The sequence below is a fragment of the Mirounga leonina genome, unplaced genomic scaffold, assembly GCF_011800145.1.
Source record: "Mirounga leonina isolate KUSES-001 unplaced genomic scaffold, KU_Mleo_1.0 Mir_115, whole genome shotgun sequence".
NCBI lineage: Eukaryota > Metazoa > Chordata > Mammalia > Carnivora > Phocidae > Mirounga > Mirounga leonina.
This window is the reverse complement of record NW_023270268.1, coordinates 66376002-66401232: the sequence shown is the minus strand read 5'-3', so window position 1 is coordinate 66401232 and position 25231 is coordinate 66376002. Positions and strand designations below refer to the sequence as shown.

Below are 25231 nucleotides of genomic sequence, written 5' to 3'. Positions count from 1 at the left end.
TGTTTGCAAAAAGGACATAAATCCATTTTTAAAGTTGTCTACAATGCTGGGGGAAAAAATAAGGCAAAGAAAGCCAGAGAAAGAAAATAAATACATAGGCTAGTTAGTACACAAAAGGCATATAGACCCCCACCCCTCCTCCAGGGAGCTGAACCCTTCAGAAAGAGTTTCCCAGGCTCTGAGTCAGCAGTACCCCTGCTGGGGTCAGCCAGTGGGATAACCAGTAGGATACTGCAGAAGAGGAGAAAAGGAGAAGCTGTGATACTTCTTACTTTCTCTCTGCCTTCAGTAGCTGAGGCTACATCTCCACCCCCCTGCACTTGTGTACATAGAAAGTTCCAGCGTCCACCAAGTTACCCTCGCCCCCTTTGTCTCTCCAGCCTAGGCTTAGTAATGGCTTCTTTTCTTTGGGTTGCTTCACTGTCCCAACTGCCCTCTTAGATTTTACCTTTGATGGAGTAATTTCTCTCCTTTCAGTGCCCTCTGCTTTATATTCAGAGAGTTTTCTGTTGTCTGTTAGATCCTGACTGCTACAATCACTCATTGTTAAGATAATGGCATATTAATTCTATTAAACAATTAATACCATACTATAATACTATAATACTATATAAACAATTTTACATAGAGAAATATCATGGGAAGTCTTACTATCTGCATATTACATGCTTATTCAACAGTGAATAGCAGACATAGAAAGATGTAGGAAACAAATTGCCATTAGTCATTCAGACGTGATCTTTAGGAAGAGAATAATAACTCAACAACAACAATACACATGACATTTCAGCACATATTCAATGATACATTTTCAGTGGGTATGCTCACTAGAAGATCCCTAAAAAGGCACATATGCCAACAGCTTGGCAGTAATGAGCCAGTGTAATCCAGGAAGAATATCCTGGGGAAGTAGTATCCCTCTCTCTCATCTACTCATGAACAACATATATGATTCACTTAGGACTGTCCTTTCTTGGCACATATGGAAAATACATGGGAAAGCTACTATTCCAATTCTTCATTTCATTAAAAATGTAAACTAGCAAACCCTTTATATAGCAATAGTGAAACTTCTCCCAAGAACTCAGAATTAATGCCAGTTAAAGAATATTTTCTTATCATTCAACTTAAAAATCACACATTCTGGCTAAAGAGGTCATGTGCAAACTTACCCTAGAGAGATAAATGAACTTTTAGAACTGCCTGATATATGGAACCCAATGTTTTTCAATAAAAATGTGCTCACTAAGAAACCCAAGGATGCAGGAAACCAAATACTATCAGTGCTTCTAACCATAAGAGACAGTTACTTCAGCCCATAAAAGAGTTTTATTTCATTCTGCTGTCATTAAAATTTTCAATCATATGGCCAATGCCCTAGTTTTTATGACACATATATCCAGCTGTCTTTGCATCTCAATTTGGCCTACCTGGGCTTCCCAAGAGGGAGAATATGCAGTACCTGGAATCTTTTAGTCTCCACAGTAGTTGTGGTTCTTAATATCAATTAATAAAACAGCATCATAAATTCATATTACAGTATCATAAATCTGAAATGTGCACCCTCTCTGTGAAGGGTATGTTGGTAAGTTTTGTTGCTCAGCTTGCTGGACTAACCTTAAACCATGGCAAAATCACCAACTCAATACCCCCTGTGAGACCTCCTTCCCAGGAAATGCATCCCACCAACATCCATTTCTTCTCCACCTACCTGAAAGACTTCTTAATATCTTCTGCTTGGATTGTCTGGAGAATCTCTTGGTATAACTGAAGATCAAGCATTGCTGAAGATGTAGCATTTGAAGGACACTTTTTAAGTGCATAATAGCCTATCAAAATCCCAAAAATAAATAAAATGATGGCTGTGCAAAGTATTTTTAAAAGGCGGCAAAAGTTGCAGGGGTTGCTCTTTGGCACAGATCTTGTATAACGGGTAACATAGTCAGACTCTTCTTGAAGTCTCTGAAACCTTCCTTTGGGTGAAGTTGCTGGTTGAATGGAATCAAGATTGAGATCTGCAGTCTCTGGATTCTCCAGGTTCTGATTCTCAGCACTATCTAGTTGGAACTGGTCAAAACCAGGCTCCTCCAGTTCCTTTTCCATGTCCCACTCTAAGTCAAGGGCAGTGGCTTGAAGGTCATCATTGTCTAAGTACTGTGAGTGTCCTGGTGCTCTTTGATCTGCATTGACTTTCTGATAGGCCATCTTTTTACCTGTGAAAATAAGGGAAGCATATTTTCTTAAAATAAGCTGTAAAATTGAATAAAGGAAACCTCATTTAAGTTGGAGTGGGGAGACCAAAAGGGGGAGCTCTCACACCCTGCCCTCAACCAATGACAGATCCCAACAGGAAGAGACATACCTTGCATTCCCAACTAGAAGAAGCTTACTTTACTACCCCAGCAGGAGAAAGGAAAATGTTCTCCCTGTTAGGCAACAAGCTCGGCAAATAGGAAAATACAACAACTCAGCCAGTGAGAAGCCATCACCACCCTGAACTCTCACTTTCCTTCATTCAAAGCAGCCCTCCCATCTTTCTTCATTTCTCAGTAAAGTGACAGTCCTCTCCATTGATCTCCAGACTTGCCTATGGTTTGCCATAGTTTGCAGGTCCTGCAATTCCTCTGCTATTCCAGAAAAAAAACCATTTGCTGGTAGAATAATTGGCTGTTTACTTTTAAGGTTGACAAAACAAATAATAATGAAAATCTCCATGGTGAAAACAAAAGAAAGCAGCAATCCATTTTAGATGCCCATAAAATTTTAGTGATTGTATTCAGGGGAAATATACTGTCCCTACAGAAAAATCACGTATTTGTTAATTATTTAATCTTCTGTTTTGCTGTTGATGTTTGTTATAGGAAGAGAAGACAAAAAAAATAAAAGTAAAATAAAAGTAGAAGTTACTTGGAGAAACTATAAGACAACATAAAATAGACACACACACAATTATTCCTTTGAAGCTCAGGAGAATAAAAAAGTCACAAATGTACAAGTGTATTGAGGATAATATATTATAATGAAGGCAAAATTTAAGCTTACACATTGTCAAAATCACTTTTAAGAAAAACTAAGGGCAGAAGCAATAAAGCTGTGGTTTAGTAACTTAAGGAAAAAAAAAAAAAAGACCCTGGCATGGTTTACATTATCACAGCTATTTTTTATTTTATTTTATTTTATTTTTAAAGATTTTTTTTTTTTTTTTTTTACTTGAGACAGAGAGAATGAGAGACAGAGAGCATGAGAGGGAGGAGGGTCAGAGGGAGAAGCAGACTCCCTGCTGAGCAGGGAGCCCGATGCGGGACTCCAGGATCATGACCTGAGCCGAAGGCAGTCGCTTAACCAACTGAGCCACCCAGGCGCCCCTCACAGCTATTTTTTAGAAAAGGTTCTGGATAGGGGCGCCTGGGTGGCTCAGTTGGTTAAGTGACTGCCTTCGGCTCAGGTCATGATCCTGGAGTCCTGGGATCGAGTCCCACATCGGGCTCCCTGCTCAGCAGAAAGTCTGCTTCTCCCTCTGACCCTCTTCCCTCTCGTGCTATCTCTCATTCTCTCTCACTCAAATAAATAAATAAATAAAATCTTTAAAAAAAAAAAAAGGTTCTGGATAGACTAGAAATAAAAACTTAATGGAGTAGTAATACTATTGAAACACAAGAAGCAAAATATGGTATGTTACATAGTCACGAGTTATCAAAAGGATTGGAAACTTTAAGCATACTGCAGAAGACCAAATGTTCCATGGAATTAGTGACACGAATTGGCCTGGATCACTGAACTTTAAGTAAAAGTCTGAGATGGCACCTTTCCAAAAAGGGAAGCCTTTTGCCAGCCAGGAGAGTTTGATTTCATAACCTTGCTATAGGAGTGGCAGATGGAGATTTTCTCCCCTACACAGTTTTGGATGACAGTTTGTTATATCCTGCAGAGTGGTATTAGGCTAACTGGGCTAATTAACTACAAGTAGTCTTCAGTCTGAATTCAGTAACCCACTGGTGTATTATGGTTGCAGATTAGGAGTATTTATACTTAAATTTTCTGTGTATTAGATTTGTTATCCCAGCTGGATTCTAAGGTCCCTCACTATGTTTTATGATTTTTCTATGCGCCCCACTGTGGTGGGTAAAGAACAGAGCTCAACAGACAACTGACTAGCTAACTGCCTTAGGGTCAGTGGTTAACAAGTAAACTCTAATAAAAAGATACAAACAGGGATTTCATGAAAGGGAGTGGCATCATGCACAGAATCATAGATATATACAACTCTAATCTGAGCTGGCAGAGGTCCATGTTAATTAAAATGTTCTGAACTTTTCAGATAATTCAAATATAATTAAATATTAATCTTACAAAATAAAAATAATTCTGACTAGATTTCTCTTCTGCTACCCTATAATCTAGGATTCATTCTTACCCCAAATTGACTCAATAACGAGAAGTAATGCATGCCAGATCCTGGGATAGGCAGTGAAAACAAAGATAAATGGGTCCTTATTCCTCAAGTAAGGAATAATTCAATCAGAGACAAATGCATGAACAAACCTATGTGTTGAATAAAAAATGCAAAGTGCCAGGGAGACTCAGAGGTGACTGGGTGTAGCACAGACTATGGGAAAAGGTTCCCCAAGAAAGTGATCTCTGAGATACTTCTGTCAAGAGAGGAAGAGTTAACTAGGGCTGAACAGGGGTATGAAAGGATGACAACCAGGTAGGGGAAAATTTACAAACATGCAGAGGAATGAGAATGCAGGGGGCATGGACCCTTTGAAAAGTCCAGAACTACCAGGGTGCTGTATACTGCTATATACAAGGAAGGAGCACATGGGCCAGAGAATCAGATTAAAAATCTAGGAAAGGGTGACTGGGCAAAAGGCTTAACTTCTGTGTAACCCATGGTCTTCATCTATGAAATGGGCATAATAATAATATAAACTTCATAATGTTTATATTATTATTATTGAGATTGAGACAGTGAGCCTAAAACATCCATTGAGTGTAGCATAGGCTATATGGGTTAGAAGAGACATTCCTGGTATTAGAGGAGAGAGGACTGGGCAGCATACATGTATGTGAGTGTCCACGTTGAATATGATGTAACCTCCCCCTCTGCACGATATCTTACAGACCCATATAATTTTAGCGTTACTATGAATAAATGAGATAAATTATTGAAGGTGCTTAGAACAAGATCTAACACAAGGTAAGTGATCCACTAATAAAGGATTACTCTAGAAATTCTATAGTTTAAGAGAATACAAGTATTTGGAGCTTACAACTTTAAAGTACAGATTAGTTAAATTAAATTATTTTCAGAGGCTATAAGTTTCAGTAACAAGAGCCTAGAGATAATGAGAAACTGTGCAATGGACTCAAGCATTTTTGAGAATGGGAAGCATCTTCTAATCATTAGCTATGGCTCAGAGAAGAAAGAAATGTGGCTAATATTTATATAAAAGTTATTATTATATTTCACTTAAAACCACCACTTCTATATCTTGTTATTACAAAATTTCTTTTAGTCTATTTACAAAAAGTTCTTCTCCAATGCTAAAGAGTTCAGTTTAAGAGTTTCAAGAATTAGTGATAATTAGTCATAAACATGAGTTATATACATTTGTTGTAGAAAACCTTGTTTGTCCTAGGTGATTGACTTCATGTATTGACTATGATGATACCAAAAGTGTTTTTAACTCAAACAGTAGGAGAGATTGGGTAGATCTTATTAGAATGAGAAACACATACAAAAGATTTCCTACTTGTAAAAGTGATTTTATAAGCAAAATAAATACATGACTCTGGCAGATTAACTTTAAAACATAAGGCGGAATCTCAATTTCCTATGACAGTTCTATGATTGAATCTTTATTGTACAATGAGAAAAAAAATGTTCATATAGTGTTTCCTGAAGCTTTGAATGTCAAATCATTTGCTGGTTTGAGCAGACTGATTTGAGGCAAAGGCATTTCTTAGAAATGTCAGTGCATCATCAAAAGGCATTCATTATACACCTTCGTGCAGTATATTACTTTAGATGCTGTACCAGTGAACTCTATGAGTGCCCAGAGGAATTTTTACATTTAAGTTTAAGAACATTCCTTATAGGCTAAAAACATTTGACATAAATTTTTCAGTATGAACCTAGTTTCTACAAATAAAGCCCATGTTTGTGGAATAAATATTTGTTGTTGAAAGATTTAATGGTCTCAACTTGAGAGCAGGGCCAAAGATAATAAAGTGATAAAAACAGTAATTCCGAAGACTCTGTTCGCTGACTTAATTTTTTAGTATAATGAGGTTTTTTTTTTTCTATCTGGCTTTGTAAAATGGCCCTGGCAATTGCTGTAGCATCTGTAAATGCATTAAGAATCCCTTATTTAATTGTAATTTTGTATGTCAACTGCATAAAAGAAATGACAATAATTATTTGTTGCTCATGCTTCACTAATTGAATAAAGAACATATATAAAGTAAGGGGGAATTATCTGTGTTTTATTTTTAGGAATAAAAAGAGTCAAAGGGCGCCTGGGTGGCTCAGTTGGTTAAGCGACTGCCTTCGGCTCAGGTCATGATCCTGGAGTCCCCGGATCGAGTTCCACATCGGGCTCCCTGCCCAGCAGGGGGTCTGCTTCTCCCTCTGCCCTCTTCCCTCTCGTGCTCTCTGTCTCTCATTCTCTCTCTCTCAAATAAATAAATAAAATCTTAAAAAAAAAAGGAATAAAAAGAGTCAAAACCTACTCTTAAATGGGTAACAGAACACTAAATTTAGGCAGAGCAGATAATCAAGCTGGAGAGTATAAAACTAAAACTTTACTCTGAGGTCTGAGTTACCTTGATCACTAAATGACATGTAAAAAGTATGCTTATAGGATACCAAATTAATGAGCTATAAATTTCAGAATGCAGTCAAAACCATTTGAAGGAAAATTATTTGATGAAATCTAGCAGGTTTGTGTAAATTTGTTTTATATCGCTTGCATATGTATGACCACCTGCCAGCTCCCTAAGTGGGCCAGCCATTCTTTCAGTACCTGTGTGCACCTGCAATTTGTGTAACACACTAACTGAATGGTTAGTTGGCCCCATCTGAGTTCCTGTATTTATGATGAGGCTTTTCAATATTAGAATGATATCATTCAGTTCAGGCAAAATTTGGCAAGCAGAAGAATTAATTTAAATTGACTAAAATGAGGGGCACCTGGGTGGCTCAGTCAGTCAAGCATCTGCCTTCTGCTCAGGTCATGATCAATCTCCAGGTCCTGGGATCGAGCCCTGTGTTGGGCTCCCTGCTCAGCAGGGAGTCTGTTCCTCCCTCTCCCTCTGCTCCCCACCCTGCAAGTGCTCTCTCTCTCTCTCTCTCTTAAATAAATAAATAAAAATATTTTTTAAAAATTGACTAAAATGATACAGAGTGTACTCTCTGGGTCTTCTGAACAAGTAGTTGGAACACTTTATTTAGAATATCTTTCATGTGAGGTTAAGTCTTAACCACCAACACAAAACTCTTTCTACTTAGTGATGTGTAAATAGTTTCTGTTCCTGCCATGGACTCCTTTCCTGGTCCTTTTTGTTGTCTGCTTCTACTGAGACTCTTTTTTTTTTTTTTTGCCTGGTCATCATTTCTATTTATAGAAATATTTCTATAGTCTGTAGAAATATTTATTTACTTCTACAGAATTTACATCCTTTTCACCTTCAGAGTATTTGAAGTGGCTTACATTAGAAATGCATATACACAAGATAAGTGAAAACACAAAACTACAAATTACAGAAGTGTGGAGGGGAATAAATTCTGAGAGTCTGGCTAAAGAAAGCCACTATAATTGAGTTTTAGTATCATTCGAGCTTCACTACAGTCAGGGTGAAGAAGGCTGTCTGCAGGGTCTTCTCAAGTTCCATCATCCTTCACCTAATCTCACTTGTTAATGCACAAGGCTGTCTATCTTAGCTGAAGAGTTTGTTTTTAATTTTATTTTTTCCTAAATTATTCCTCTTCATAGTTGCAGATTTCTATGTTAAGAAGATACTTTTCTCTATCCAGTCAGAGAAATCTGTGAGTCTCTTTTTTTATCTTTTACACTTAGATTTTAATAAACAGAGGTAACAACATGCCCGTGTTATGGTATCCAAAGTAAAATGCTAACAGGTGATTCACTGACCCCTTAAAATGAGCCAGGACTTACTATGAGGTTGAGGTTTTACAAACATTATGTCATTTAGTCAAATAATCCTATATGTTAAATGTTATTATTATCACCATTTTACAGATGAAGTACAGATGAGGCTTAGGGGTTGTATTTTCTCCAAGTTCTCATGGCTATCAAGGGCAAGTAGCTGGAGTGTCACACCCAACCTGTCAAATTTCCAAACCTACTCTTTTAAACAGTACAACATTTGGACTCTCTAGAAGTCCCCAAAGTTGGCGTATTAATGAATTCAGAGATCTTGACTGAATGATCCCCGGTTATGTCACCAATGTGACAACAAGCACCAAGAGTCTCAATGGGTGGGAGGATGGGTTGGCCTGGTGGTGGGTATTGAGGAGGGCACGTTCTGCATGGAGCACTGGGTGTTGTGCACAAACAATGAATCATGGAACACTTCATCTAGAACTAATGATGTAATGTATGGGGATTAACATAAGAATAAATAAATAAATAAATAAATAAATAAATAAATAAATAAAATAAAACTACTTTCACTAAAAAAAAAAAAAAAGAGTCTCAATGCTCATGAAATCTGAATGGTCCTGCCTTGACCCTTAGATATCTGGGCCCCCAGGACCCAAAAAGATCTCTGTTGTCTGCTCCCCACAGCACCCCGGCAGGCATCGATGTTCCCTGGCACTGTAGTTTTGAACAAGGGAGAATCACTTCCAAGCACATTGCTTTGAGGAAAAGACCACAACCTCTACTTTATGGTCTCTTCCTAGCAACACTTTGAAAATTTCTCTTTTCTCCGGGACAAAAAGCAAAACAACTGTGCTTAGAACTTGAAAGGTACAGCTTACAGACCACCTGCTGCTGACCTGTTTTCAGCCATTAAAACCCTTCTGTCCATCTCGTCCTACTCCCTACTATGTGTGGTTTACACGGGCCTAAAAGGGCTTCAAGGGTGTCAAGAGTTAACAGTCAATACAATCACTGCGTGACTCTGAGAGCTGTCTGCCAGGAGGAGCCTCTTAGCTTGAGAGATACACTGCAACTTTTTATCCTTTCAGCCAGTGTGAATGATCTTAAATTGTTGTTTTTTGACTACAGCTTGTGGATTTCCTAGGAACAGACAGATGAAGCTGTTATCTACATGAGCCCGCTAAGCACTCTATTTTTCACATTTTCAAAGGTAATTTATTGGTTTACTTTTTAAATATCTTTACTCTTCAAAAACTATCAACAGGTTTCTATAAACTGGAAGTGCTTTATTCTAAAATTCGTATTGCTGTTTCCTAAAATCGTAACACAAAAGACTTTTTGAGGCCCAGGGTAGTAATCTAGTGTATCCAGAATCTTTGCTTTTTATTTTCTGTAATGGCTCTTTTCACACTCGCTTCCTTAGGATGTTAACAGGAAAAAGTGTTAATATATTGTGTTATCGTGATTAACTGGCGGGAAAGAAAGCAGCCTAGGAAAACACATTGGTACAGTATATTTATGTTACTGTGAAAATATGTATCATATGAACCATTCCAAATCTTATTGGGTAAATTCTGGAAATCTATTCTTTAACTAAAGATCATCAAGGAAGATCTAGATGTAAAAATTTTAGTATTCATCTTCCAAACTATTAGACCATGAGCTAAAGAAAACTTAAATTGGTGATTTAACCCAAAATAATACAATGATAGGAATTCATTATACTTAATAGCATGATATGGTCAAAGACAAAGATTATATATAGTAATTCACTTAATCTTAGGGCTAAAAATTAGTTTAAGTGAATTATGCTTGACTAAGTAGTAGGAATATATTAATAGGAAGAAAACCAAGAATTGTGAAGCTTTCAGTTGACAACTGATGAGAGAATCAAGACTGAAAAGCTTTTCAAGAATTATCTCAAGCTATTTTTTCTTACGGTCTAAAATGCCATATCATAACTACATATATCTGAAGCTAAACAAGGATATATTTTTACGGTATTTTATTCTAGACTTCCCACTGATACAAAAATGGAATTTTATCTAAAAAAAGGTGACAATTATTATTTTAAATTATAAAATTCAAGTCCTTTCTATAAGTGACCTTTCTTTAAGTATGATAATACTAATAACTGTTAACTTTTTTGATAAAAAAGCATGTATGTATTAAATTATAAGAAACAGGATGAGAAATACTATAGCAATATATTACATCTGCGTGATAGCTTGAGAAGTTAATTTTTATTACAAATTTACATATCTGCTTACCAATTGTTTTAGGTAAATTAAAGCAACTAAACAATTTACTAAAAACTGTACTGGGCACTGCTTATGTCATTTATATTTTATTTATGAACAGGAGTATTATAAAAATGGAAGACCTCCGATGGCACATAAAAGTAATGCTGATATGAAATTAAATGTCAGGCAAAAGGCATGAAAATGCAACATTCACAAAGACATTAAGTGTAAAACATTTAATAGAACTTTTATATAATTGACACCACTGAAAGGTAGTTTATTATAATAATGCGTGCAAAATTTTAAAATTCACCTGGCACTTCAGTTTTAAAATGTCAAATATTATTACTTTACCAACATGAATTTTAGCTTTCTTCCCATTTTCTTTCTTCCCATAATGCATCCTTTATCTTTTTCTTTATATTTTTCCCTCCTTTCCCATTATTTCATTTTTTCTTCTCCATTCTTATTTCACTAGTAATGTCTCAGGCATTCATTGAGAAATAATAAAATAATAAAACATAAAGTTTGTTTTATTTTTTTCTCTGTATTGAGTGATATATCCCGAACTATAAATAATCAATGGATTCTTTTTACTTGAAATGATTACCTGATGACCAAGCCAAAGATTATGTTTTCCTCTAGCATTCCAAATATGTTTAATCTTTAGCCTTCAAAATACTAGTAAAACTCAATTTATCCTTAACCTGCTGCTTGGGAGTTCCATAATCTGACACTCTATAGGAAAAACTAAAGACCTTTCTCCCTAACATTTCTACAAAGACTCCCTTCAGCTATTATGACTGGTGAGATTTTTCATTCCCATCATCCTCCATAACTATAACCTACATATTACCCCCACAAAATCTTTTTCAATCATATATCTTAGAAACAAAGGCATTATTTTTTTTTTCCTGCCCACCACCTTCTCTCTTTTTAACCCCATAAAGGGTTGAGGTCTTTAATCATTTCCTGAGTAATTTAAAACTTGAAGGCCCAAAATGATGAAAGTATTATGGTTTTTTGCCTAAAAAGGAGAAGAATCTTTAAGGATGTGGAAAATAAAAATTAAGTTCAGAATTAATATAGGAAAATATATTGCAACAAAGTTGTAAACAGTAGATGACCTTGACTAGTTTAATTATGTTAAAGAGGTTTTTTTCCTAAAAATAAAACAGCAAGCATTTATGTACCCTCTACATATATCAATTTACTTAATCATAGAAAGAACACTATGAAGTTCCTATTGTTATCATCCCTGTTTTACAGACGAGGACACTGAAGAGAGAGTTGCCATTTATTCTAGATCACACAGCATCTGAACCTAGCTAGTGTGGTTCCAGATTTTATGTTCTTAGTCTCTCTGCTATAGTGACAGAAAGCAATCAAATGAAGGCATATTTTTAATTCTTCTAAAAATTAAAAAAAAAAATAAAAGAACATCACTCAATTTTCCCACAATCAATCCCTAACAAAATTTTTGTAGTATGACCTTTTCCTATAAGTTCCATCCCTATGTAGTCTTTTGGGAGAAAGAAAAAAAAAAAGTAGAGAGAAGAAATGAGTAAGTTCACACCTTCACACACAGATATAAGTCTCCACAACATGACCTCATTAAAGTTGCCTGTGGCTTCCCCAAATATACTTCACACCCATGCTCATAGCTACTGGATACCAGTGTTCATGATTTTAATTTCTAAAAATCTCTTTTCAGTAGACTTTTCCTCTCTGACTCTGACTCCAAGAATTAGGCCTTATTCATATTTTTATTTCCCACCGTTTTTGTAATGATAAGTTAACCAGGTAAATGTTTGTTGGACTAAACCCATAATTTTGCAACTCCTAAATATTCATGATCTCCTCTCGTTTATATCCATGCTCTTTCAGAAATACACATGTATCTTAAGAGCAATTGTTTAACTTAAATGTGACAGTTTTTAAATATACAGATTAATGATAGTGTGATATTTATTTGCTAAAGTGTCTTCTGAGAACTGTAATTAAGGCATGAATAACTTTAACAGTGAAGGAATTCTCGGAGCCCTGAGTGTCAAGAAGTCCATCTACCCTGACTGGGAGAGACTATGTGGAGAGGCCCCCAGACCATATGGAGAAGCTGAGCCCAGGCATCCAAACCAAAGTGCCACACGCATAAGACCAGACCGGCCACCAGCCGACATTCATCAAGTGACAAGCATGTGGGGCAAAAGAATATGCTATCTGAGACCTGCCCATATTCTTTATCAAACACATATAACAAAATAGCTGTTGTTCAAAGCCACTATATTTGGGGGTTGTTTGTCAGCAATGAGTAACCAGAATGAATAATCACTGAAGCTGTTTTTCCAAAACAGAAATCTGACCAGGTGACTTGACAGCTTAAAATCATATGAGATGTTTTATTCTGAACTAATATGACATTTCACGGACTCCTTTCCAAGACACGTAAGACCTTTATTATGCCCGGGCCTAAGCTACCGTTCCTATCCTTCACATATATGTTTCAAGCCTCTTTTAGGCACACATTACATACATTCTTCCACTGCCTCATTTGCTCAGGTTCAGATTCTTGATTTTAGTTAATTTGTCTAGTTACCTTTTATCTTTGCAGACTAGCACAGTATCCAGAACCCTGTAGCTCTTCAACAGATGATAGGCTGCAAAGAAGAATGGCATCTTGAAGAGATTATAGAATTTAGGGTAAGATAATTGCCATTTGACCAGCAATGTGTCTTACAGTAATTACTTCAGTTCATTCAGCTTTTAAACGAGGATATAATACCTATCATATATACTTCTAAGAGTTGAGTAATGAATAATGTTAACTATTATAACCAAAGAAAGCTGATAAACTGTAAACCCAGTATAAATGCTATTGTTTTAAAATTATAAGCCACTAGGAATCAAGAGAGCTAGGTTTGAATTCTGAATCCACAATTACTAGCTATGCTCCCCAGGGCAAACCACTTTTCTTCACAGGTAAAACTAGATTTGTGTGTGTGAAAACCAAATGAGGTAATTCGTAAATGTGTGCTTTAAGTACTATTTATCGATATCATATAATTAATGAAATATTATTAATAATGAATAAAATTCAGTTAATACTAAATAAATACCCTCACGTGTATACCATACTCAGTCACCCCAATTCCTGAATACTGCTGATGTAATTGCTTAAGGTAAAGCCACAAGTGAATTTACACTACAAGTGCCTGAATTTCTCTTTTCCCTGAACAAAACACAGAGCCTGGAACGAGAGGATGGAAAAGGAGACTTTGGTGTGCCAGATGTGAATATGGTATCCAGGGAATGGAGGACACAAGAGCAGAAGGAGAAAGGAAGCAGCCTATGAAAAGGTAGCTCCTAGAAAATCCATCCCAGAACTTACCATCCCAGAACTTACCAACTTCAAGTCTCTTAAACACATTATAAAGGCATTTACTTATGCCATTCAGAACGGTGTCTGTAATGCGGGCATACACAGAGTTAAAAACAAAATCAGGTCCTCTATTTTGAGGGGGGAAATATGAAGAGATCTATAGGAGAAGATTAATCCAAATCCCCTCCTGCACATAATACATTTCTGAAAGGAATCTATCCAGAAAAATCCATTTAGCTATGCCCAGAACAATCAAGACTGACTGTGTAGAGATTGAAGTGCCTCAGTCCATCTGCTGATGATATTTATTGCTTTTTGGCACCTTCTACATATTTACCAAGCATATGTAAAAGAAAGCTATGCTTCTTATTTCTAGGACAAAAACAGATGGTGTTCCAGCAGGTAATAATTTAATTAAATGGCTCCTAAAGCATGAACAAATTGTTCCAAAGAAAAGAAAATATTTTTATTTATTCTTTAAAAATAAGGAGGGGGAGGAAAAACTAAATCAAGTTTGACTTTTTTAAAGCAACAAAATTATGGTTTACTAAATCTCCTGTTCTTAAAAACAGAGTGCTTCTCCCTATCTTCCTCCTAAATCAAAATCAAAATTATAAATAATATTGATGTTGTTCCTCAACTTTCATTAGATCTCTAAGAAATAACTTCAAGTTAAAGTGAAACATTTTTACTAAAGTTGAAATCAGATATTCTTGGGATAGGACTAATTTTTGTGATAGTCAAATTAAGTTGTATAATATACTTTATGGACTAAACGGGATAGAATAAGCTACATACCTAAAATGTAGATTCTAATAATTGAAAACAAAATTTGCCATTCCAGTTAGACCCAGAAAGCCCTTTGAAGCCCCTGTGATACATACATTAAAGATGTCACAATACTAGAAAGCAATAACAATTTTGCAGTGTAACAGAGTAAAGGTCAGTCACTTGAGTTTAGGATGGAAATGGTAAGAATCCCAGTAATGCCACTGCTACTTACAGACTGCATAGCTTTAGGAAAGGAGATTAAGTTTTCTAAGACTCTGTTTCCTAGCCTGTACATACATGTATATACCCAAACACAGAATGACAGTAGTTATGGAGTCACTCAGAACTCAATGGATAAATTCCAAGTACTTAGCACAGTTCTTAAGACAGAGTAAACATTCTACAAATGGCTGCCAATCACCATCACCTTTAAGATTTATTAAGCAATAAGAATATGTGTATAGTACTGGAGCTATAAAAATATAAACAAAATATATAAGAAATTGCTTCAAGTAAATTACAATCTATCAGCAAAGATGAAACTAACGTATACACACACTTAAACTGTAATCAAGAAGTAAACTGTGGGAGTTAAAATAAGAATTCAGTAATGTTGAAATTAAGGAGGATTTTGATGGGAACTAAAGCTGTAGCTTGAAAAATGGATAGGGCTTGAGAATGAAGAAGTCACTCAAAGGAATAAGAAGATGAGCTAAAGCAGGAAGTCGGGAATGAGTCATCTGCATGTAAGAGTCAATGAAGGGACTCTCTTAATTAAGAAAAAGGTAAATACCAGGAGCTGGAAGAAATAAGTTTAGACTGATGGAAAAGGAAATAGTCTACCTATGTAAGGGTAGGTCCTTCCAGGATAAAGGCACCATGAGATTTGTGCTTCACAAAATGATGACACAGAGCAAGGAAAGCTAACATCAAGAATATTATTACAGTGAAGTAGGATAACCACATAACACAGTGAAGACTGAAACCATTTATACTTTTAGCAAAGTTGGTTTACTTAGAGGACTCAAAGTATATATACTCACCTCAATAATTTTATGATCATTTATAATTATACTGTTACATTTATAATATATTTTATATTGAATACATACTTATACTTGATACTATATATAATTAATTCTGTACTTAATTATAAAAAATTATAATCTTCAGAAAAAATAAAGTTAGAGGCAACAAACTCCCCGATATCAAATTATATTACAAAGCTATAGTAATTAAAACAATATAGTATTGGCACAAAAATAGACACATAGATCAATGAAGCAGACTAGAGAGCACAGAAATAAACTCATGCATTTATGGTCAATTAATTTGTGACAAAGGAGCCATAATTTGTGATAATGGTGAAAGGACAGTCTCTTTAATAAATGGTGTTGGGGAAACTGGACAGCCATGTGCAAATGAATGAAAGTGGACCACTATATTACACCATATACAAGAATTAACTCAAAATGGATTAGACTTCAACGTAAGACCTAAAACCATAAAAGTCCTAGAAGAAAACATGGGCAGTACATTCCTTGACATAGGCCTTGGCAATGATTTATTTTTAATGCAAAAGCCACAAAAGCAAAAATAAGTAAGTGGGGTTACATCAAACTAAAATGCTTCTGCACAGGAAAAGAAACCATCAACAAAAGGAAAAGGAAACCTATTGAAACCTATTGAAAGGGAGAAAATATTACAGGTGACGTATCTGATAATAGGCTAATAACCAAAATATATAAAGAGCTCATACAACTCAATAGCAAAAACAATCTGATTAAAAAATGGGCAGAAGATCTCGATAGACATTTTTCCAAAGAAGACATACAGATGGCCAATAGGTACATGAAAAGATTCTCTACATCATTAATCATCAGAGAAATGCAAATCAAATCACAATGAAATATCACCTCATACCTGTTAGAATGGCTATTATCAAAAAGGCAAGAAATAGCAAGTGTTGGTGAGGATGTAGAGAAAAGGGAACCGTCATATACTCTTGCTGGAAATGCAAATTGGTGCAGCCACTATGGAAAACAGTATGGAGATTCCTCAAAAATTTAAAACTAGAACTACCATATGAGCCAGCAATTCCTCTCCTGGGTATTTATTGGGAGAAAACAAAAACACTAATTTCGAAAGATTTATGCACTACCATGTTTACTGCAGCATTATTTACAATAGCCAAGATATGGAAACAACTTAAGTGCTAAGTGCCATTGATGGATGATGGATAAAGAAATTGTGGTACACACACACAGAGGAATATTATTCAGCCATAAAAAATAAAGAAAACTTGCCATGTAAGATGCTAATCTATATCAAACTAAATTCACAGACACAGAGAACAGATTGCTGGTTGTCACAGGCAGGGCGTGGGAGGTGGGAATGAATGAATGAATTATAATCATATTTCTATTATATATTATATGTACACATGAACTTTACCTTGTGCTAAGTGATAATGATAACAGCAATACATTTTCCTCATTCATATTCTCAGTCATTCATCTGTTCTCTAAACTCACTGTCAAAATGGTTGGAAAGATAGGGGGGTTGTATATTGGTATTGCTTTGATAGATGGGGAAAACCACTTGCTGATGGCTGCTATCTCACCTCCCAACTATAGAAGTGGACCCTGAAAGAGAAACTGAAGGATAGGAACTATGTTTGAGGCATTGTCATTATCTTTACACATTTAATCTCATGTCCTGAATGGTAAAGAACTACTGACGCTAATACAAAAAAAAAAAAGAGAGAGAGAGACAGACAGACATCATTCTAAAGGCAAAATTCAATCATATTTTCTTTTGGAAATTACACAACATAGTTAAGTAAGAATCCGTATGATTTATTTTTAAGTTCTAATGACAGAGTTGGCAGAGTTTAATATATAGAAGAGATTATTAGGCATTGGACCAAGGCTTAGTTAAAAAACACAAACAGGATATCCAAGGTATTAAGTCCCATTTAATTTGTTCTTTCCACCTAAGCAGTAATCCAAATGATTCAGTAAGTAAAATAAACTTCTGATCAAGGAAACAGACATTCTAGGGTGGGAGGGATGGGGTGCTGGGTGATGGACATTGGGGAGGGTGTGTGCTATGGTGAGCGCTGTGAATTGTGTAAGACTGTTGAATCACAGACCTGTACCTGTGAAACAAATAACACATTATATGTGAAGAAGAAAAGAAGAAAAGAAAGAAAGAAAGAAAGAAAGAAAGAAAGAAAGAAAGAAAGAAAGAAAGGAAAGAAAGAAAGAAAGAAAGAAAGAAAGAAAGAAAGAAAGAAAGAAAAAGAAAAGAAAAGAAGAAGAAGAAGGAGGAGGAGGAAGAGGAGGAGGAGGAGAAGAAGATAGTAGGAAGGGAAAAATGAAGGGGGGGAAATCGGAGGGGGAGAAAAACCATGAGAGACGATGGACTCTGAGAAACAAACTGAGGGTTTTAGAGGGGAGGGGTGTGGGGGGATGGGTTAGCCTGCTGTATTAAGGCAGGCATGTATTGCATGGAGCACTGGGTGTTATACGCAAACAATGAATCATGGAACACTACATCAAAAACTAATGATATAATGTATGGTGATTAACATAACATAATAAAATAAAATTAATAAAAATAAACAAGTAAGAAAACAGATATTCTAGTTTCCTATAACCAATAATACCCTAGATTTCAATGTCTTATCTAGAAAAACCACAATACCCGATAGCTCTAATTCTGCCTGGATATGTTTATATTATAATATATAAGCAAACACTGCTAACTTTGGGAAAGTAGATACTTTATGAATACATTATGCTCTAGTTGTCTTACTGATATAATAGACCCTCACCAACTTGGAAAATTAGGGTTAGAATTAAGGTAAACATAGAAACCTAAAAACTACTTTGATAGCATAATATCTAGTTTAAGAACTCAAGACCTTAAAGGAAAAATCAAGATTAGATTAACTATAACACCCACATAAATAACTTCTTAATGGTTATTGTAAAAGGAGTCTGTGTATTTCTGAGATATGCAAAATGCTGCCTTCAAAGTATTACAATTCTTATATTCCCTAAAAATGAAATGGTGGAGACCGCAAGCTAAGTAAAGAAATTATCAAGGGCATCCTACACAATTTAAATGAATAATAATATTTATTTTGAAGTTGGCTTCTTGTATTCTTTGGTTCTTTAGGGATCCCTCTTCTAGAATTTCAGAAAGAAGCTTACACATTCACTTTGCTTTGTTGACTTCAACATCCCACCTCCTGCTTTAGTCCCAGACATTTAGTGTAATCCAGATGCTTTATATCCAAAAACACTTTAAAAAAGCTTTTAATATACTTAAGTCCCAGTGTATTTTTTCTCAATATTTCTCTCAAGACTTTGTTGCAAAAAGTGCTATCAACTAAATAAATTAAAATAAACAGATAAATAAATAAATTGTACTTTATCAAAGGCACCCTTGTACTTCAAAGAAAACCATCAAAGTGAAAAACCACCCACAGAATGGGAGCAAATAATCCTAAATCATTTTTGACAAGGGACTTTATCTAGCATATATAAAGAACACTTACAACTTTATAATAAAAAGACAACTCTTTTTTAAAAAAGGCAAAGAATCTGAATAGACATTTCTCAAAGGAAAATGTTAAAAATGGCTAATAAACACATGAGAAAATGCAAAAAGTCATTAGTCATTAGAGAAATGCACATCAAAATGACAATGCAGGACCACTTCACAGGTATCAGGGTAACTATAATAAAAAAGACAGATAGGAAGTTGATAAGGATGTGGAGAAACTGGAGTTCATAGCTGTGGGAATGTAAAATGGTGCATCTGCTTTGGAAAGCAGTCTGGCACTTCCTCACATGATCAAATATAAGGTTACCATATGATCTAGCAATTCCACTTCTAGGTTTATACCCAAGAGAAATGAAAACAAGTATCTACACAAAGATTTGAACACAAATGTTTCAGCAGCATTAGTCATAATAACCATTAGGATGAAACAACCCAAATATCCATCAAATGATGAAAAGAAGTATACCTATACAATGGAATATTATTCAGCAATGGAAATGATTTAAGTATTGACATATACTACAACATGTGAATCTAGAAAACATACTATGTGAAAGAAGTCAGTCACAAAAGACAACATATTGTAAGATTCTATGTATACAAAAGGTCCAAAATAGGTAAGTCTACAGCAACAGGAAGTAGATTAGTAATTACATAGTACTAGGGCAGGAAGACGGGAGGAAATGGGGAGTGACCAGGTGACTACCTAATGAATAGAAGCTTGATTTTTGGAGTGAAAAAATGTTCTAAAATTGATTATGGTGATAGTTATATGACTCTGAATACATTAAGATCATTGTATATATCATATAGGTGAATTTTATAGTATGTGATTTATACATCTTAATAAAACTATTCTTAAAAAGAAAAGTTTATTGCAAACCCCTATTACTCTTGTTCTGCGTTTTGCTACAACTTCCTTTTTCTAAACTCCAGCCAAAATTCCTTCACGTTATAAGCTGGTCCCACTAAGAGTGCTGGTAATCTATATAGGCTAGAGTCAAAAAGTTGACAAAGGGGCACCTGGGTGGCTCAGATGGTTAAGCGTCTGCCTTCGGCTCAGGTCATGATCCCGGGGTCCTGGGATCGAGCCCCACATCGGGCTCCTGGCTCAGCCGGGAGTCTGCTTCTCCCTCTCCCTCTGCCTCTCCCACTGCTCATGCTCTCTCTCTCTCTCTCTGTATCTCTGTGTCTCAAATGAATAAATAAAATCTTAAAAAAAAAAAAAAAAGTTGACAAAAAGCTATACAGAAGTAAAACTGTATATTCCAGACTTACACCAGGGAAACTTTCACATAGGAAATGTTTTGTCTTCAGGATATGTTGTTCATTGCTAAGGTTAATGATTCTTCTCTTCTCTATACACGTACTCATGTTTGCTCCTAAAAGAAACATGCATACCTCTACAGTTTTTTGTTTGTTTGTTTCAGAAAAGTAAAGCCTGTTCTTAAATATAGGGTGTTAGAATCAGAAGCATTTTTTTTTTTTTAAAGAGCAGCTGGCTCTATTAGCAAGTATTTATGTAAAAAATTTGAATGCTGATATTACATTTATAATAATAGTACTAAATAAATAGCATTGCCCTTATCTACATGCTTAATAATGCTATTAGAATGGTAAATATATGAAAAAGCTCATTACATTTTTGTATTTTTAAATACCTTCTTGACTCCTTTAGGAATAAGGATCAAAGTTAGAAATATTCCCATCTGTGGGCGCCTGGGTGGCTCAGTCCTTAAGCTGCTGCCTTCGGTTCAGGTCATGATCCCAGAGTCCTGGGATCGTGTCCCACATTGGGCTCCCTGCTCAGCGGGAAGCCTGCTTCTCCCTCTCCCACTCCCCCTGCTTGTGTTCCTGCTCTCGCTGTCTCTGTCTCTGTCAAATAAATAAATAAAATCTTTAAAAAAAAAAAAAAAGAAATATTCCCATCTGCAATTTTCTCTGACTTCCTATACAGACTTCAAAGAACAATTCTGTTTTTTAAATAAGTTTAAATGCTGGCTAATGTGAATGGAAGGAAAAATAGTGCAGATGTGTTGTCTAATTCCACTGCATACATTATTGTTTTCCTTTCTGCTTGGCTTTTCCTTTAAGACACCCGAACATTAAATAAAACCACACTAAAGGTCACTCGGATGTAGAAACAGCCAGATTTCCAGTGTTCTCCCCAATTGTTCTACACATTCAAAGCTCAAAATGTTAAATAAACTGAAAATAAATGTTCTTTTTTTTAAAATTTCTTAAAACACTCCAAATACTTTGGGCTAGACTTGTCACTTGGAAAAAAAATCCAAAAAACAAAAAAACAAACAAATAAAACAAAAACAAACAAACATTAAGAGATCTTAATGGGCACCTGGGTGGCTCAGTTGGTTAAGCGACTGCCTTCGGCTCAGGTCATGATCCTGGAGTCCCGGGATCGAGTCCCACATCAGGCTCCCTGCTCAGCAGGGAGTCTGCTTCTCCCTCTGACCCTCCTCCCTCTCATGTTCTCTGTCTCTCATTCTCTCTCTCACAAATAAATAAAATCTTAAAAAAAAAAAGAGAGATCTTAATAAAATTCATTTAACTTCACAGTACATCTGCCATTTGAAAACATTTTTTTTTTCATCTGAACACAGCTTAATGAACCTTTAATTTACCTTTCATTCAGTATCCACTGAGGGTTGTTAAAAGACAGTCTTAAGTCAATGCACTTAATTACCATCATCATATGTTATTATGTACTGTTATATAACACCATATGCCAATTATCAGGGGACTTTAATAGATACTGAATAATTACACATCTGCACACACATATCACTTGTACTATACATCTACATTTGAACTATATCTTTGAAAGTAAACAGTAATTTTTAAATATTTGTATTTGATACATTAACTAAATGATTTATAGATTTCAAAACTAAGTATTGTTTCAAGTATATTGTGCCCTAGTTATGTCTAGATATCAGACATCTTAACTTAGAATCTCTACAATAAAACAGACTTATTGTATTTAAACATCAAAACATGTTATAAGTCCCAAATAATTTATTTTAAAAAAATTATTGACTTTGGGGCGCCTGGGTGGCTCAGTTGGTTAAGCAACTGCCTTCGGCTCAGGTCATGATCCCAGAGTCCTGGGATCGAGTCCCGCATCGGGCTCCCGGCTCAGCGGGGAGCCTGCTTCTCCCTCTGACCCTCCACCCTCTCATGCTGTTTCTCTCTCTCTCTCTCTCTCAAATAAATAAATAAAATCTTTAAAAAAAAAATTACTGACTTTTAGAAAGAAGAGGTAAATAACAGGATATGGTAGGTATTTATTCATGAACTATTAGAGGATTTTTGTCATTTATCCAGTTCCCTGTCCTACTTTTAACAGTCACCCAAATTCACCCTGTGCTGTCTCCCCTGTGTTTCTCTTAGTCCTTAACACTCCTTCCAGCTGTAATTGGTCTATTATATACATTGTTATGAGAGTTATCTTTTAAAATAAAGCATATTTGGCTTCATTTCTGCCCTTTGTAAGAACTTTATTTAGACACCCATTCCTAGAATAAAGTAAAAAATCTCTTTAGCATGAAATATAAAGTTTGGTATAAGTATAAGTCCCAACTTTCAAGGAAAAAAAAAGTTCTCAATTTCCAGTCTCATCTAATCTTTTTTTAATGACACTGTTGGTTTGTAAATTGGTTCCCATACATAGAACACAAGGAGAAACCAAAGAAAGAAACAAACCACTCCAGGTAGCAGGCTTAATAAACAAGAGAATGTACATATGAGGCTTGTCTTGGGCAGCCTCAAGACAAGTAGATCTCCACACCTGCCTGTCAGAATCTTAAAAGTTTATATAGAGGCCTTACGTGGGTTTAGTCATGTAGGCCATCCAGAGGGTCTCAGCAACGTATTGGTCTCTCAAAGCTGTGTCCTTTAAAATGGTTCCCATGGGCGAAATGGTGGGCATAACAGAGTCCAAGGACAGAGGAAGGGATAAGAAGCCTTTAATTGCTCAGGTCCAGCTTGAAGGTCAACTGGTCAACCGATGATCATGTCCTCTGATGACTTTCTCCAACAATCATATTTTATATACCCATAAGGAACACCTGCACACCCATTACCCAGCTAAGAAATCTACCTTATTTTATATATTCTGAGATGTTTACTTTTTCCTCCATGTTTTACTATCTCTGGATTCACAGTGAATATTTACAATCACCCTAGTCCAGGTGGCATGTGACATATTTTTACTTGTTTATGCATGTGCTAACTCCTTATTATTTGGACCAACTAGACAACTACAGTTCCTCTAGGTTTCAAGTTATTGGGTCATGCAAAGACCATTTGGGGAAAAAGTAGGATCCTGGTCATTGTTAAAAACACTCTACTTATACCTTCTGATAGGTCAGGAAAATGCTAGCATCAAAAGTTGCATTATATGGGGCGCCTGGGTGGCTCAGTTGTTATGCGTCTGCCTTCGGCTCAGGTCATAATCCCGGGGTCCTGGTATCGAGCCCTGCATCGGGCTCCCTGCTTGGAGGGAAGCCTGCTTCTCCCTCTCCCACTCCCCTGCTTGTGTTCCCTCTCTCACTGTGTCTCTCTCTGTCAAATAAATAAATAAAATCTTAAAAAAAAAAAAAAGTTGGGAAGTCAATGCACTCGGTTAACAAAAAGATTTTCAATAACAAAGATTGAAATTATTGAGTGGAAGGAGGAAATAGGTAACGGTATTACTATGAATGCCAGATTTCCCTAACTTTAGTGGTGGTAAAGGGTGGTATTTAACAGGTACTGAAAATCTGGTTTTGAGGATATTTTTGTTATATAAAGAAAATCTGACCTAAAATATCTTAATATCACCAGATACAGTCTTGCATTTTAATAGCTTCATTAGCATTATGTTAGATTGCTATACCTTTGAGAAATGTGAGTCAAAAGTTAAGCACAATTTATCATTTATTATGAAAAATTAGTCACATCTATTTCACTTTGTTTTTCATTGCATTTTCTAGAAATGCAATTTTTGGTAAATTCAATCATTAATTTAATAAATGCTTCTTGAACATTTACTATATGCTGACAGATACTCTTCTAGACACAGGGGATAGAGCAGTGAAAAGAACAACAAATATCCCTGTCCTCATGGAAGTTACTTCTAGTGGGGAGAGAAAATAAACAACAAAATTAAATTTATATTTAGTTGACACTTGAACAACATGGGAGTTAGGGGTACCAAGCCCCCAGTCTAAAATACACATGTAAATTTTGACTCCCCAAAAATGTAGCTAATAACCTACTATTGACCAGAAGACTTACCTATAACATAAACAATCAATTAACACATATTTTGTAAGTTAAATGTACTATGTACTATATTATTTAATATACTAAGCTAGAAAAATGAAAGTTAAGGGGAAAAAAAAACCTTAAAGAAGAGAAAATACATTTGCAGTACCATATTATACTTATTGAAAAAAAAAAATCCATGTATAAGTGGACTTGTGGAGTTCAAACCCATGTTGTTCAAGGGCCAACTGTAGTATGCAACATGGTGCATTGAGGGAAAAAACCCTGAACAGAGATAGGAAGTGGAGGTGTATAAGGGGGTTGGGAGGGTAGGGAAGGAGGTTCAGTTTTAAATAGATGGTCAAAGTCTGAACTGGTTTTTCTCATAACCATCAATCTACTCTAATCACTATCTTAAATGAGTAAGATGTCTACTAATAATGAATGTTCAATGGCACAATAACCACTGGTTTCCATTTAATTCTCCTCTTGAGTAACAGTGAACATAAAACACTGAAATTTAGCTGTAGGTCAAGCAGGCCATCTAGGATTTATGCGAAATAAAACCACAGAACTGGATTTAAATACACCCTTTCAATACTTCTGAATAAATAAAAATATAATTCATACTAATAAGATTAAAAATAGCAATTGGATATTTTCATTTCAATTCAAATAAGTAATTGTATTAGTACAATGAACCCAGGAAAAAGCCTCCAGTCACATGCTCCAGGTAACCGTGGTAACCTTTCTTTAGAGCTATTGCATTATACTATCTATATGACTCCCTTCAAAATGACTTAGGATGACGGGCGCCTGGCTGGCTCAGATGGTTAAGCGTCTGCTTTCGGCTCAGGTCATGATCC

At 35.6% G+C, this 25231-nt stretch overlaps 1 protein-coding gene across 1 annotated transcript in view; it reads right to left on the bottom strand.

Annotated features, from left to right (window-relative positions):
* NAALADL2 (N-acetylated alpha-linked acidic dipeptidase like 2) overlaps positions 1–25231 on the bottom strand; it is a gene marked incomplete at its 5' end in the record, with an annotated part of 857615 nt that overhangs the window by 681749 nt on the left and 150635 nt on the right. The window contains one exon of the mRNA XM_034988848.1: positions 1712–2213. Within this exon, the coding sequence (XP_034844739.1) occupies positions 1712–2213 (502 nt within the window). The remainder of the gene's footprint in view (positions 1–1711; positions 2214–25231) is intronic.